This window comes from Ovis aries, chromosome 2, assembly GCF_016772045.2.
Source record: "Ovis aries strain OAR_USU_Benz2616 breed Rambouillet chromosome 2, ARS-UI_Ramb_v3.0, whole genome shotgun sequence".
Taxonomy (NCBI): Eukaryota; Metazoa; Chordata; class Mammalia; order Artiodactyla; family Bovidae; genus Ovis; species Ovis aries.
The window spans coordinates 232,208,738-232,225,029 of NC_056055.1; the positions used below are offsets into that span (position 1 = coordinate 232,208,738).

The 16,292-nt window shown below is 44.7% G+C and overlaps 1 protein-coding gene across 24 annotated transcripts in view; it reads right to left on the bottom strand.

Annotated features, from left to right (window-relative positions):
* The window catches only part of SP110 (SP110 nuclear body protein), a 65,020-nt gene that overhangs the window by 43,212 nt on the left and 5,516 nt on the right, over positions 1-16,292 (bottom strand). For 14 of the 24 annotated variants that reach the window (XR_009599432.1, XR_009599431.1, XR_006058864.1 and 11 more), the window contains exons 3-9: positions 14,920-15,088; positions 11,351-11,620; positions 9,448-9,531; positions 6,930-7,007; positions 4,479-4,607; positions 2,030-2,176; positions 132-218 (exon numbers count right to left, since the gene is read on the bottom strand). Coding sequence is in view for 20 of the 24 variants with exons in the window: in XM_060410494.1 (XP_060266477.1) it covers positions 132-218; positions 2,030-2,176; positions 4,479-4,607; positions 6,930-7,007; positions 9,448-9,531; positions 11,351-11,620; positions 14,920-15,088 (964 nt within the window). In the remaining 4 variants the exon portion in view is untranslated. The remainder of the gene's footprint in view (positions 1-131; positions 219-2,029; positions 2,177-4,478; positions 4,608-6,929; positions 7,008-9,447; positions 9,532-11,350; positions 11,621-14,919; positions 15,089-16,292) is intronic. The other 10 variants (XM_042244380.1, XM_060410495.1, XM_060410493.1 and 7 more) reach the window with 3 other exon arrangements.

Sequence of the window (16,292 nt, forward strand, 5' to 3'; positions counted from 1 at the left end):
TAGAAAAAAATATCTAGATGGGCTCTCTGGAGCAGCAATAATGAACAAACAGCTGAGAAACAATGACACAGAGAAAAACAGCTCTAAGTTTGGGTTCCTGATTATGCGCTGTGAGACTTGCGATCCCTCACCTTTGCCACGGGTGATTCTTGGTGGTGTGCTGGGTGGCTCCTGGGGTCTCTTCCCTTCATCCATTTCTGAAGTATTATCACTGATCTCTGAAAAAAAAAAAACAAACAAACAGCATTCATGTCACTTTCCCCTCTGGAAAGTCAGTGGGGAATCTCCCAGAGAACCAGGAAGGACCTTGAACACTCTGGAGTTGAAGGCTGGAGGTTCCAGTCTTGCTTGAGCCTCCAAGACACCCTCCTGAGAATAATTCTACCACTGATCTGTCTGCCAGTCAGGGGAGGGCCATAGCTAACCTGGGCAGTATTGATTCCACTACTGACAGAATGTCCTTTGGGGAGCAGTCATTTGAGCCTCTGGACCAGAGATTCAAAGTGAGATTGTGAACCCCTTGGAGAGTCCTGGTAACTCTTTCAGGAGACCTTCCAGGTCAAAATTGTTTTCATAATAAGATGTTCTTTGCCTTTTTTTTGCTATGTTGGCTTTTGCACAGATAAAGCAGGTAAAAATGCTGGTGCTTCAGTACAAATAAAGTCCCCCAAATCTTAGAATTACCTATGGCATTCTCCACTACCACTTACTCAACATGAAAAAAAAACAAACAGCAGTTTCATTTAAGAATGTTCTTGATGATGAAACAGTTAAAATTATTAATTGTATTAAATTTCTACCCTTGAGAACACTTCTTTATAATAGTCTCTGTGAGGACTTCCCTGGTGGTCCAGTGGTTTAGACTCTGCCTTGCAGTGCAGGGGACACAGGTTCGATCCCTGATTAGGGAACTGAGATCCCACATGTTGTGGAGCGACTAAGCCTGTGCTCCACAATAGAGAGTCTGTGCACTGCAATGAGAGATCCTGCAAGATGTAACTAAGACCCAATGCAGCCAAAAGGAAAAAAGTCTATGTGAAAAATTGGGGAGCACATAGAAAGTAGTTTGTTGCAGCTTGGAGTACCATGATTGTCTCAAGAACAATACTCAGGTGATTGAGTTGTAAGCTCACTGTAAAATCCAGTAAACCAATACTTCCCAGCTGTGTATGATATTATAGAATCTGGCATGAGTAGGAGATTCATTTGAAACACAAGATAGTGTGAAACATCTTACTACAACAGAGTATGAGAAGCTCATTGATGTGGTTTCAGACTCTGGTTACAGCAAATCTTTAAGAAACTATCACTTGTTGAGTTTTGGTGTAGTATCAAAGGTGAATAACCACAGATATCTCAAAAGACTGTTAAAGCACTCCCCCCTTTTGGCTACAAATTTGTGTGGGGCTGGATTTTCTTCCTATGATTCAACCAAAGGTAAAGGGGATTAAGAGGTACAAACACCCAGTTATAAAATAAATAAGCCAAAGGTATATAACATATGGTATAAGAAATAAAGTCAATAATATTATAATAACTTTGATTGGGGATAGTTAATAAGTTACTAGACTTATGGTGGTGATCATTTCATGGTGTATGCAGATGAAACATGAAGTATACCTGAAACTAACATAATATTGTACACCAAACATATTTCGGTGAAAGAAAAAAAATTTAAAAGAAGCTTTAAAAACAGAAAGCAATTGTTAGCAGGGTACAGACTGACATTATTAAAAATGTTCTCTCAGCTCTCAATATAATACAGTAAAGATATGTAGAAAAATATTGAAGAAGCACATAGTACATAAAAATTTTTAAAAGAATCCAGCTTTGATTAAGGTAGACGTTAAAGAGAGTTGCAAAAATATAAAATGATACCACTCACCTAACTAATATTTTTATTTGAAAAGTGTGCTATTTTTCATAAAAATATATTATTTATAGTAATAAGTTATTGGTCTATTGTGGGTTGCAGGAGAGAGCCTTCCACACTGAGCTTTCAGATGACAAATTCCATCACCAGCCTTACCCTCTGATTTAGGCATCTGGGCACATTCTGTCCTCTTTTGTGCCCTTGTCACGACCTTTGTATTCCTGGCTGGGTTGTCCTCTGTATGAGTCACCTGATCCAGTCCTTGGAGTGTCTTTTGGATCCCATGCCCAGGTGAGGCTGCCCCTGGCCAAACAGTGATTTGGGTACAGTTTTAATTGGGGTCCCAGTGGCCCTCCTCCTTCCCTGAACAGTGATTGCCTTTGCACACTCCCAGTCTCCCCACTGTGAGACCTTGGTACCCCTGCTCTGCACCTCACTTTTCTCCTGCTGTCTCTTTGTAATTATATATATATATATATATATATATATTTTTTTTTTTTTTTCTTGTATGTACCTTCCTTTCCCCTGAAAACTTACTGTCTTTTCTCACTCTCTGTGCAAACCGTTGAAATCAATCAGATTAATTTGGGTGAATCCCAGAGCACTGGGGCTGATTTCCTGTTTTCCTGGCTTTAGACCCCTCCTGCCAGAAAGTGCCGCATCCAAGTAAACACGGTCAGATGGTCTGTTTCAGCAGAGGAGGGGTCTCGTAAAGCACTTTTCCCGGTTCCCTAGGGCCTGTGTGTGATACAGGAGACAAGAGACCCAGGATGCCTCTAGTAGGGAAAGGGCAAAAAGGTATCAAAGAATTGAGAGGCAGGGGCCCTGCAGTGGAGGATGAGGCTGAGACCCAGAGGATGAAGGGAAGTGGGAGTGGGAGTGCTAATTGGGGCTCTCTTCTCCCTTTATTTTGCCAATGGATTTTGTATTTATATCTTTGGACTAGATATTTTTACTGAGTGCCAGATTGACTTCTCTGGTGGCTCAGACGGTAAAGAATCGGTCCACCTGCAAGGCAGGAGACCAGGGTTTGATCCTTGGGTCAGGAAGATCCCCTGGAGAAGGGAATGGCAACCCACTCCAGTATTCTTGCCTGGAGAATCCCGTGGACAGAGGAGCCTGACAGGTTACAGTCCATGGGGTTGCAAAGAGTCAGATATGACTGAGTGACTTGCATTTTCAAATTGGTGTACTGTGGGGAAATTGTCTCCTTGATTTCTCAGTGCTTCTGTGAAAAGCTCTAGCTTCCTGAGACACAAAAGTATATATGATATAAAAATAGGAGATGTTTTCTTTCACTTCCTCTAGAATTATTTAGCTTTTCACATACCATAGAAATTAAATCTCTAGCTAGTTAATTACTGCCTAATCCAAAGAGCGATAAAACTTCTCATTCTGGTCATGATCAAATGGTTGTGGCCAGGGCTAGGCTCCTAGGTTAAGTCCCACAGTACCAGGGACATTGGAGCACTCTATCCCTAGGTGTTTACATATCAAAAGGGATGAAGCCCAGAACTTGGAGACTCTAGTAAAAGCTGGAGACACCTGGGGTTTCTCTGGCTATTAGAAAGAGGCATTTATATTCTCCCAAATAAGGGTGAAGACTCTGGATCTTTTCAATTATCTCAAAGCAGTTTTTAAAAAATTGCTTTTCTCTTTTCAGGATTAGAAGAGGATGACTGTCCTTGTCCTGTATACAAACAGAAAATCCATCCTTCTTTCTCCTGTGTCTGTGCATTCACACAGAAGATTCCATCAGCTCTCTCCTTGTTCCTGTGGGTCTGCGTATGAGAAATGCTACAATGTCGAACTGGTTGTGAATATCAATAAAGAATTCTTCTCCCTGACCTAGGTGCTTTGTGGTTTTACAATGTTCATATATCTAAAGAACATCTCTCTGCCGGAGGGGTAATCTCAGAGCCTCATGGTTCTTGACAAACCACACGCATGTAGAGACAGTTAGCACCAATCTTGAAATGAACAAGTCAAAAATTGAATTCTAAAAACTTCCCCCAATATATTTGCATCCTTTCTCAGCAACAGCATCACCTACCATTCATCCAGCCGTTTAAGCCAGAAACTGAAGAATAAGCCTTCTCTCTCTCATCCTCAGCTTCCAAGTTACCAAATCTCATCAACTCTACCTCCAAACTGATCTTGAATAGACCTTCTCTCCAACCACTGCCAGATCTGAATCCAGGCTGCTCTCAGCTCCCACGGCATCTGCCCCCTTAAAGGGGTGCCCTATATCCATTCTTTTCTATTTCCGATTCATTCTTTAGATAACACCATAATTTTTTGTTGGTGAAAATTGAATCATGTCATGTACACACTACTATATTGAAATGGATAACCAACAAGGCCCTCCTGTACAGCCCAGGGAGCTCCCCTCAATGCTATGTGGCAACCTGAATGGAAGAGGAGTTTGGGGGAGAATGGATGCTGAGTTCCTTTGCCGTCCACCTGAAACTATCACAACATTGTTAACTGACTATACATTCCAATATAAAATAAAAAGTTAAAAAATTTGGATGATGTCACTTCACAGACTAGGTCTCTTCAGTGGTTCCCTATTGCACTTAGAATACAATCCCATCTCCCACACCTTGGCGAACAAGGATGAGCTGTCTCTGGCCTCCAGCCCCTTCTTGTGTTCTCATCTTACTTCCTTGGTGGCTTTTTTTCTGCTGTCTCTTCTTTGAGGTGGCCCAGATACATCTTTTTCTTTTCTTTCCTGAAAAGATACAGATCATCTTTTATAGCTACAAACGTTGATCTACCAACGTCGTATGTCAGCAATGCTCAGCTTCAAATCAAAGTGGCCAGGAGGTCATTGGTGATCTTTGGTGATGCTGAAATTCTAAAGCAGCAGAGGGGAGAGAGATGTAAAGAAATGGAGACAATAAGTCTGGGTAACTCATTTCTAGAAGTTTCATTGTGAAACAGAAGGGAGAGCGATGGAGGTGGCTGAAGTGAGAGAAGGATCAGGAGAAAATTCCTTTCATGAACTGTGATAGGATTGGGCATTGGTTGAATGAATATCCTTGTGAGAAAGTGAAAGTCGCTCAGTCTTGTCCAACTCTTGTGACCCCATGGACTGTAGCCTGCTAGGCTCCTCTGTCCATGGAATTCTCCAGGCAAGAATACTGGAGTGGGTTGCTGTGCCCTTCTCCAAGGGATCTTCCTGACCCAGGGAACCTGGGTCTCCTGCATTGCAGGCAGATTCTCGATCATCTGAGTCACCAGGGGGAGATGCTGAGTTCTCAAGAAAGAGGAGGGACCATGGAGATAGTCAGGAGAGGTGGAAGGGTGGCTTTGGAGAGAAGGAAGATACTGGAAAGGAGCGGGCAGATGCAGGGTTTACCGGGTGGGAGCAGGAAGAGAGGGAATTCCCATCTGATGCTTTTGTATGAAACAGGAGGAAAGGTCATCTGATGTGCAAAAGGGAAGCAGTGAGGTATAAGAGGTTTGAATATAAAAAACTGGTTTTTTTAGATTTGAGAGGATCTTGAGAGGATCACAGGAAGCGGAGTAGTCATGCAGTGTGGGGGGTCATTTATGCTGGAGTCATGAAGACACAGTGAGAACACGCTGCCCAGCCACGTGCCTCTCTCCAACTGTGCCTGACTTCTGGTACAGTGTGCTGGAAGCAGCTAATAGTCTCCCCCAAGCTCTAGGAAAAGACAAGAAGCAAAGCAGGTACAGATAGCAGTAGGTTACTGAAACAATGGATCTGGCACTCTAAAGTGGTAAGAAGGGTTATGAAGAAAGGCAGATAGGGCTTCCGTGGTGGCTCAGTGGTAAAGAATCTGCCTGCCAGTGCAGGAGACAGGGGTTCCATCCTTGGTCAGGGAGGATCCCATGTGACTTGAAGCAACCCAGCCTATGCAGTACAACAACTGAGCCTGTGCTCTAGAGCCTGGGACTGACAACTGCCGAAGCCCTCATGTCCTAGATCCCATGCTTGCCAACAAGAGAAACCACTGCAACGAGAAGCCCATGCACTGCAATGAAGAGCAGACCCTGCTCGCCGCGACTATGGAAAAGCTGGAGCGCGGCACGGAAAACCCAGCACAGATAAAAATGCATACATAAATAAATAAATCAGAGAAAGGCAGAAGACTGAATGCAGAAGGGAAAGGTCAGCGGACTGCTCACCCAACTGATACTGAAAGAAAGCTGCAGAGGAAGAAATCGTAAGGGAGACATCAGGGAGGGATATACTTTTGAATTCATTTTGATAGACTGGGGTGAGAAGGAGATCAGAAGTTGAGCAATAGCTATAGAAGGAGCAAATCTCCAGCACTGAATGTCAAATCAAGGAAATCTCAAATTATTGGGAAGATGAGCTGGATTTACATGATGAAAAGGCCCATGGGTCACCTTTGGGTTCGGGAGGCCAAAAACGGGTTGGTGGAAAAGTCACTGGAAATAAGGAGTTGATTTGAGAGGTCAGAGTCTTGGGTGGATCTGTTACTCACATGGACCTTGCAAGTGTCCAGGGGGACAGCAGGACTGGAAGCGACAGAGAGACTCTAAGTCAGCCTTGAGGTCCTCCAGGGGGTGGTGGGGAAGTCAACGCATGACAGTGATGAAAAGGGAGAGAGCCCTTCACTTGATGGCTAAGCCTCAAAGGAGAGGATGGGGAGCAAGGGGCTGGGTGGGGCAGTGGGTAGCCAGGGGTGGCATTCAACCTACCTTCCTACATGAGGAGACTGTAGCAGAGAATATGCAGTCTTGTCTTAAGAGGAAGCAGTGTCCTCTTGGGGAACCAACTTTCCATGAAAGAGGGAAATGTAACTAACCCTATAAGAAGTTGTATATGTAGGAGACCTTGATGATTTCAGAACAAACAATTCCAATGGGTCTGTATTTCAATGGCCCCAAATGCCTTCTCATTTCCCTATAATTTTCATGAAGGCCTTAGAGGAAGATGCAGTGAACCAGAAACAAGCTGTGTTGGGCATGATATCTACAGTCACCTAGTGGGTGCTCATGACAAGACGCAGCCCCAAACCCACCCTCCTGAGATCTGCAGGAGAAAGGCAATCCTTACCTTTCTTGCTGGGGAGTGTCCTGGATGCCTCCTGGAGCTCCTTTAGGTCACTTGGTTCAGGGACATCATCTCTTCTCACTGACAAAAAAAGATAGAATTCATTTTAGAACTCAGAGTGGGCTGATGAGAAAGTGCCGAGGGATTCTGGTGGGAAAGCAGAGAGTGGAGAGCATCCCTAGCACAGGTCTGGGGACTCACCAGGTTCCCCGGCTTGGCCTGGGTTTGGCCAACTTGTGGTTACTGCTCCCTGTGTGATTATCACAGTGAACCTGGAACAACTGTCCCATAGAGGAGGACTCAGTCTGAGTTCTTTAGACAGATTCCCCTTTCCCAATGGAAGAAGAACAAAGACTCTCAGCAGCCAGCCTTTGCCATATGAAAGGTACATGCTATTGCTTAGATATTTGTGATGGGATGTTTTTAAACTGCTGTATCTGTGATTATTCATCTTGAGAAATAATAAAGAAGAACTAAGTGCCTTATATACTTCCATCTATCTGCTGTCGAAGAAAACAGGAGTCAGCTTGTGCTTGCCAGCATTTGTTAGCCGCAAGAATACCCAAAATTCTGCTAGTTTTTGCTGACCTAAGAAAGACAGAAGGACCTGAAGCCGTATCAAACAAGGGCCCGTCTCACAAATGGCAGTCACCATCTTGCTTACACAGTGCTATGAGATCTGTGTCAAATTCCAGCCTACAGCAGCCCTCAGGCTTTAAAAATGATTTGAAAATGAAAGTTCTCACAGTCAAGGTGGGGGCTGGAAAGGAGGACCATCCACATCTCGTTAGGGTCACAGAGTATTTTTGTTTGCTTTACATTCTTTTTTGTCTGTTTTTCCTTTACTGTTCAAGCTATAGCTCAGGATAACCAGAATAGCTGATACGGGAAGTTTATTTTTCCAGAAGCAATTCAGAGTTGAGCAGATTGGATGGACACGTTAAACAACATCACGGAATGCCATTTGCCAAACACAACCTGTGTAAATATAAGGGGTAAATGACCCAATTTCAAAGAGTAAATTGCAAGGGAGAAAAAAAGGCACAAAAGTTGAGACTTGCCGTAGTGGCAGAAGGATGGTGTCTTTTTATATATTTATTGGCTACCCCTCGATGCCTGTGGGATCTTAATTCCCAACCAGGGACTAAACTCGCGCTGCCTGCATTGTAAGGTAGAGTTTTAACCACTGGGGAATTCCATTTTTTAAAAAAAATTTATTTTAAATTGGAGAATAATTGCTTTTGCTTTGCATTTTGATGAAGCAGTTTGGAATTTTACCTACTCAAGTGGCCTCTGGGAGTTGCTGAGCCAACTAGCCCTTCTCCACTGGGATTCACACATCACCTGGCAGAGGAATGTTCTCTGTCAGCAGACTCCTTAGTGGTGTTTGGAGTCCAGGTCTTGATACTGTGCAGGACCTGAGGCGCTCCTGGGCACAAAAGCTTTTCTCTGTCCCCCATTTCTTGAATACAGGAAACAGACTTCATCTGACCTCCAAGGCCTTCCCTAAGTTCCAACCAGGAGGTTCAAACAGATGCTAATTAGGGCAGGGAGTGGGGTGTGGAGATAAGGGAGAAAGGAACAATAGTACAGCTTTCCTGCAAGGTCCGGGGTTCCCCTCAAGGGATATACATGACAATATTGTGAGCTGTTTTGCAGATACTGGAAACCCTCACCAGGAAGGAGAAATTAACTGTTTGCTGCCCATAAGCACAGAGACCCCAGAATGGTAGCAACCAGAGGCGGATGATGCTGTCTCCCAATTACCTCACCACCGACCAATCAGAACATCCATGGGCTGATCACATCCTCTCTGAACCACTAATATAAAACCTCACTTTGTCCAAACTGGGACACAAGTTTTGAGGACATTAACCTGCTGTGGTCCCTTTTGCCTGGCAAAGCAATATAGCTATTCTTTTCTACTTCATCCGAAACTGTCTCTGAGATATATCAATAATTCGGCGTCAGGGTACAGAGGCTGGATTCGGCTTCAGTCGGGCAAGTACTAGTGAGGTTCCTGTCCCTCACCCTCAGTGTCCCTTCTCTGTCCACCTTTCCCAGACCCATCTCCCTCACCCCACCATCCATCCCTGCCCCCAGGACTCTGTCTCCTTTCAGGAGCTCTGGTTTCCCCGTCTGTTCAGGCTCCTGAGGGCAGGGAGTGAGCAGCAGTGGGAAAGCTGGACCCTGATGGTGATGGAGAGTGGAGAGAAGAGCCCTGGGCTTGGATGTTCCGAAGGGCTTTTCCTCATGGTAGACACAAAAGTTAAGGTGAGCCTGTGTGTGTGTGTGTTAGTTGCTCAGTTATATCCTACTCTTTGCGACCTGATGGACCTGCCGGGTTCCTCTGTCCATGGGATTCTCCAGATAAGAATATTGGAGTGGGTTGCCATTTCCTTCTCCAGGGGATCTTCTTGCCCCAGAGAACCTGGATCTCCTGCATTGCAGGCAGATTCTTTACTGTCTAAACCACTAGTGAAGCCCCAAGGTGAGGCTGAGTAGTCCAAATCCAGATTACCTGGCACAGGGTCTGAGGAAGTGCAAGGCATCTCTTGAGCGTCTTCTTTATCTTTTATTTGAGGGATCAGGTTGTCACTGGACACTGAGCAGAGAAAGAAAAGAAATTTCAGATCCCAGGACCTACCAGCAGGAACCAGAGTTGGGAGGAACAAGAACAATCTATTCTAGCAGGTAAAAATGATGGGCCAGCTGAGCACCAAGACTCCTCGAGGGTGCGTTGGCAGGGAGGGAGAACAGTCCTTTCCTTATGGCTTGAGAGGTCTCAGTTCCCCAGCCAGGGATCAAATCCAGGCCCATGACAATGAAAGCACTGAGTCTTAATCACTGCACTACCAGGCAATCCCCAGTCACTTCCTTTCAATTAGTCTCTTATTGACGTAAACATAGCACTTATTTTGTTTTGAATCTAGAAGATGGACTCTTGTAATTGGCTTCGTGATTATGTTAACCTTGTGTGCATGCATGCACGCTTAGTAGTGTCCGACACTTTTTCGACCCCATGGACTATAGACACTAGGCTCCTCTGTCCATGGAATTCTCCAGGCGAGAGTACGGGAGTGAGTTGCCATTTCCCTCTCCAGGGGTTCTTCCCGACCCAGGGATTGAACCCACATCTCCTGCATTGGCAGGCAGATTCTTTACCACCTAGGACACCTAGGAAGCCCCTATGTTAACCTTATTTGGATGGTAATTTTAGATGAGTGGATAAAACATTTGGACCAAATAGGACCCTTTATTCCCAGTATGAGAGAGCTCAGAATCCATGATACCATTTTTAACAGTGGCCAAAAATATTCCACAGTTACATTTTACATAATCAACGTGCTTTATCCTGGTGGTTGGGGGAGATAAATGACATAACTGTAGAAGTGAAATCAGGCCCAGCAACCTTTAAACATTTGATCATCTTTCCTAATAACTTCAATGACATCCCTCGTAGAATCCAAGCTATATGAAAATGAATCTGGTTTAAACAGATGTCCCTGTAATCAGAGGGTGAGCAATCTGTAAAGCGTTGAGACTGCCTGTTGCCCAAGTTACTTGTCAATTCAGAGCAGTATGTTTTCAGTGCTGGATGGGCAGGGCTCTTGGACATCACAGTGTCAAATGGCTGTGACAGCGTCCCTGACAAGAGGTCAAGTGCATTGACCTCTGTTTCTTTTTCCTTGTAACACCGGTTCTTTTTCCTGGGGTTCCTGCTACAGCCCTCTTGACTTACAGGCAAGCATTCTCCCTTCACAGCCACCTTGAACCCAGGCAAGTCAGCTCCAAGCAACATTGCTCTGAACAGGGACAGGGGAGTGTGGGCATCCTTTACGAATATTCATCACTTATTTGGGGTGTTGTCATTGGTCATTTATGTGTGGTGAGTGCTAGTCATGTGGTGAGTGTTAGCTCAGTCATGTCCAACTCTGCGACCCCATGGACTGTAGTTGGCCAGGCTCCTCTGTCCATGAAATTCTCCAGGCAAGAATACTGGAGTGGGCTGCCATTTCCTTCTCCAGGGAATCTTCCCAACCCAGAGATCGAACCTGGGTCTCCTGCATTGCAGGCAGATTCTTTACAGTCTGAGCTGCCAGAGAAGCTGGAAGAAAACCATTGTAGGTTACAGGGACAGGATGTCAGGGAGAGGAGTGAACAGTTAAGATGCCAGGAGCCAGCAGAGTACAAGAGCAAAGAGCAGAGGCTTGGGCTGTTCCAGGGGTGGGAAGCAGGTGTTCTGGGCTCCAGGCCTTACCCAGGCTCCTGGCAGTGCCCACAGTCCTTCTTGGAAAGAGCTGTGTATGGTAGTGGGAGCTCGGGAAGAAGCAGGTCAACAAAGAGACAGGACCCTGGGGTTCTGAGGCCATAGGCACCCTAGGCTGGGGAGGCACTGGTGTTGGATGGAGTCTGTGTCTCACCTGGACGGAGGCTTCCTTCCTGGATGGTTCCCCAGAGAGCCATGGTGAGGCCGGTGGGGCTGGGCATCTCACGCAGGACCTCAGAGCTGTGCTGGGCGGGTGCTCTGGGCTTGCTGACGCTGGGTGCACAGGGTGGGAGGCTCCGTAGGGGATATCGGCAGGGGAGACACGGCAATAGCAGGGTCCTCGAGGAGCTCTTTCCTGCTGGATTGGCTGGGGCTTCAAGAGGGATGGTTGTGTTTCTGCTCCAGCCTCCATGGGAAGTGACGACTGAGATTGGTGAAGGACCACACATAAGTACATCAGAATTGTTTGGGGAAGAGATTTCTTTTCTCTTTTTAACTTTACATTTTGTATTGAGGTATAGCTAATTAACAATGTTGTGATAATTTCAGGTTAAACAGTGAAGGGACTCAACCACACAGATACCTGTATCCATTCTCCCCGAAACCCCATTCCCCTCCAGGGAGACATAACACTGAGCAGAGTTCCCTGTGCTATACAGGAGGTCCTTGTTGGTTATCCATTTTAAATACAGCAGTGTGTACATGTCCATCTCAAACTGGGAAGAGATTTCTTTATACTTCACATTCAATAGGACGAAGTCACAGAGGTATGCACTCTCACAGATGTGTAGAGCGAATCCATCATGCATTCATGGCCCTGGTAGATTTTGTTTCTTTGATGTGACCATTTAGTGCGATACAGCTGTTAACCTCTGATGTGACACCAGAGTGGTTTTCACACATGAAATTGAGATTGGTTTTCTACCCAGGGATTTAATTTTCTTTAGTTTCTCTCTAGTTTTGGCTTCAGAGTTTAGACAATTATGTCCAATGCTATAATTTTAAATGTGTCCTTGTTTTAAGAAATAAACATCTCACACCTCTCTGGAGCAAATAAGAGACAATATAAATTCCTTCATGCTTCCCTGGTGGCTCAGTGGTAAAATAATCCACCTGCCAATGCAGGAGATGTATGTGGGTTCGATCCCTGGGTCAGGAAGATCCCCTTTAGAAGAAAGTGGCAACCCATTCTAGTGTTCTTGCCTGGAAAATCCCATGGACAGAGGAGCTTGGTGGACCATAGTCCATGGGATCATGAAAGAGTTGGACACAACTTAGCAATTAAACAACAACAACAACAATTCCTCTGCACAGTGTATGTTTTTATTTGCGTCCAACTCTTTGCAACCCCATGAGCTGTAGCCTGCCAGTTTCCTCTGTCCATGGGTTTCTCCAGGCAAGAATCCTGGAGTGGGTGCCATGCCCTCCTCCAGGGCATCTTCCCGACCCAGGCATCAACCCGGGGTTTCCTGCATTGCAGGTGGGTTCTTTACCAGCACAGTGTACTAGGACCCCTATATTCCAGTTTCTGCTCATTTCTGCAGACTCAGTTTCCATGCTTCCTTGCTTTGCACCCTGAGATCTGGCCACACTGAACTTCTCTCCCATCCCACAACCCCAGGGCCTGGGCTTTCTGCCTGCTGTTCCCCTGCATGTTCAGGGCTGGGTTTCTTTTTTGATTCTTCTCCATTTTGTCTCAATCAGTGAACAAAAAAAGGAAAGTAAGGCCAGATTTTGGAGAGGATACTAGAACAAGATTGCAGAGTTGGATCCAGAAAGATGCTAGAGCTCAGTCAGGCTGGGGGTGGGGGGTGGGTTAGGAATATATTCAGTGTGTGCATCCCTTTGACTCTTAGGCTTACTTAGCCTGGCCTTTGAGAACTTGTTTCTCCCAGAACTGCCCTGATGCTGCTGTGATCTCAGGCCCACGTGCAGCTGTGCCGGCCTTGGGGAGGTCTCTTCTCTTCTGCTGCCCTTTAAGCTCAAGGAATCATTTCTCCCTTTGAGAAGGAGCCTCTTGATGGTAAAGTGTCAAAGAGCAGATGAAGAGCTGTGAACAATGGCGACTCCAGTAGTACGAATGCTACCATTCAGTGTGATTTGCTGATCCTTTCCTTGTGGTTCTCAGATAAATGAACCATATACTTTGACTAAACTAAGTGATTTAACTGCCTGCTTCTCTTACTCTTGCTTCTCTCTTCCCAGCAATGTCATTGCTCTTTTAATTCCATTTTATTAATTCAGTACTTCTCTTTCTCGGGGAACTTCATTTTCTGCTTCTTACTCATACTATCTCTTTTTATCTCTGTGTCCACAATTCCTTCTCCCTTCTTCTTTAGCTAATTTTCTTTCCTCATTTAGCTTTATAATCTAGCAGACTATAATCTAGCAGAATAGTGATTAAAGGACTTCCCTGGCAGTTCGGTCGTTAAGACTTCATTCACTTTCTAATGCTGGGGGTGTGGGTTCCATCCCTGGTCAGGGAGCTAAGATCCATCCCACATGACTCATGGCTAAAAAAACCCAAAACATAAAGCAGAAGCAATATTGTAACAAATTCAATAGACTTTGAAAATGGTCCACATCAAAAATAAATCTTAAATTTAAAAAATAGTAATCAAAACCTTGGACCCTAGTATTAAGAGATCCAAGTAGGACTCCTGGCTCTGCACTTAGCAGACAAGTAACTCTGGGAAAGTTATTCTGAGCCTTAATTTCCTTATATGTCTCATGGGGACAAGAATGACTTCAAAGGATTGTTTTAAAGATGACATAAGATAATCGTACAAAGTGCCTGGGATAATGTCTGGCACACAGTAAGCCCTCAGAAAACAAAAAACAAAAAACCCAGCAACAAGGACCTACTGTATAGCACAGAGAACTATATTCAATATCTTATAAAACTTATATTGGAAAAAAAATCTGAAAAGAAATATAAATATATAACTGAATCACTCGGCTCTATACCTAAGACTAACATAACAATGTGAATCAACTATACTTCAACAAAGAAAAAGAATGCTTATTGTTATCCATCCGAATCCATTTTTCTGCCTTTCTTCCTCATTTTTCTTCCTTTATGCGTTCCCTTCCCTAGAGATTGTCCACTATGCTAAATTGTACAGTCACCTCCCCTGCTCCCTCCCACCCCACAGAACATGTAAGACTGAAATGGTTATGTCATCTAGAAATTCACTTTAGAGAACCAGAGCCAAGGGCTATTTTCCTGCCATGCTCATGAGAGAGAACGGTCCATCTCTTCCCAAAGAGAAAGTGGGGGGTTAAAGCACATACTCCTCAAGGCAGAAAACCAGTTTGAACTCTTAGCATAGCAACTTCTATCCTGTCCCTAAAGCCCCAGAAGTATTCATGAAGCCTTGGACTTCCCTGGTAGTCCATGGGTCAAGAACACACCTGCCAATGCAGGGAATGTGGGTTTGGTCCCTGATCTGGGAAGATCCCACAGGCCACAGAGCAGCTGAGCCTGTGCACCACAACTACTGAGCCTGTGCTCGAGAGCCCTTGTGTCACAACTGCTCAAGCCTGAGTGCCCTAGATCCTGTGATCCTCTAGAAGAGAAGCCACTGTATTGAGAAGCTCAAGCACTGCAACGAAGTCTAGGCCCTGCTCACTGAAACTAGAGGAAGCCTGCTCAATGCATGAAAATCCGGTACAACCAAATGATAATAAATAAATAAAATTTAAGAAAAAGAAGCCTCATACCTCTTGTGAAGCTACTGAGAGTCGTTATCAGGTTGGGGTATGCTTTCAGGTTAATTCGGCTGAACAGTATCTTCAGAAATGATAGACTAAATGTCTTCTCTAGTTGGGTAAGAATGTTGTACACAATTCTGCATAAAGGGACCAGATTTTCCCAGGCTTCCATAGATTCCTTAAAAAGCAAAATAAAGGATTATTATACATGATTATAAAATGGAATGGAGATTTATTACACATTTGCGGTTTTCTAAGCTGTAAGAAACTAAGATCATGGCATCTGGTCCCATCACTCCTTGGGAAATAGATGGGGAAACAGTGGAAACAGTGGCTGACTTTATTTTTTGGGCTCCAAAATCACTGCAGATGGTGACTGCAGCCATGAAATTAAAAGACGCCTACTCCTTGGAAGGAAAGTTATGACCAACCTAGATAGCATATTTAAAAGCAGAGACATTACTTTGCCAACAAAGGTCCGTCTAGTCAAGGCTATGGTTTTCCAGTAGTCATGAATGGATGTGAGAGTTGGACTGTAAAGAAGGCTGAGCATTGAAGAATTGATGCTTTTGAACTGTGGTGTTGGAGAAGACTCTTGAGAGTGCCTAGGACTGCAAGGAGATCCAACCAGTCCATTCTAGAGGAGATCAGCCCTGGGTATTCTTTGGAAGGAATGATGCTAAAGCTGAAACTCCAGTACTTTGGCCACTTCATGCAAAGAGTTGACTCATTGGAAAAGACTCGGATGCTGGGAGGGATTGGGGGCAGGATGACAGAGGATGAGATGGCTGGATGGCATCACTGACTCGATGGACGTGAGTCTGAGTGAACTCCAGGAGATGGTGATGGACAGGGAGGCCTGGTGTGCTGCGATTCATGGGGTCACAAAGAGTCGGACATGACTGAGTAACTGAACTAAACTGAAGCTGTAAGAAAGCAATTTTTGCTCTCTTAAGGAATTTAATGCAAACTGTGTAGCCAAACTCCCTAACATAGAGAAATCACATTTCTGTATGTTTACATTTGGAGTTTCATACATATTGATATTTGGGTGGTTACTCACAGGAGTTTAGCATTCTGGAAAATAAGTCTCTCTCGTGAACCTTATTTTAGGTATATTTGAGGGAAGAGAGAAATGTTAAGGAAGAAAAGTGGAGACAAAGACTGCTCCTGTCTAATTCTCCAAGAGTCTGGCCAGGACTCTTTAGCTGTGGACCTATGAATTGGTCACAAGTGGCAATTCTGTGGATTTCTTGTTAGCCTCTGCTCTCCCTTTCCTTGTCTCATGAACTTGAAATGCCCTAAATGGGAAATCAGAGAAATCCTCCTGAGAGGTTGGCCAAGAGGAGAAACATGGCAGGAGAGAACTGACTGAAAAATAC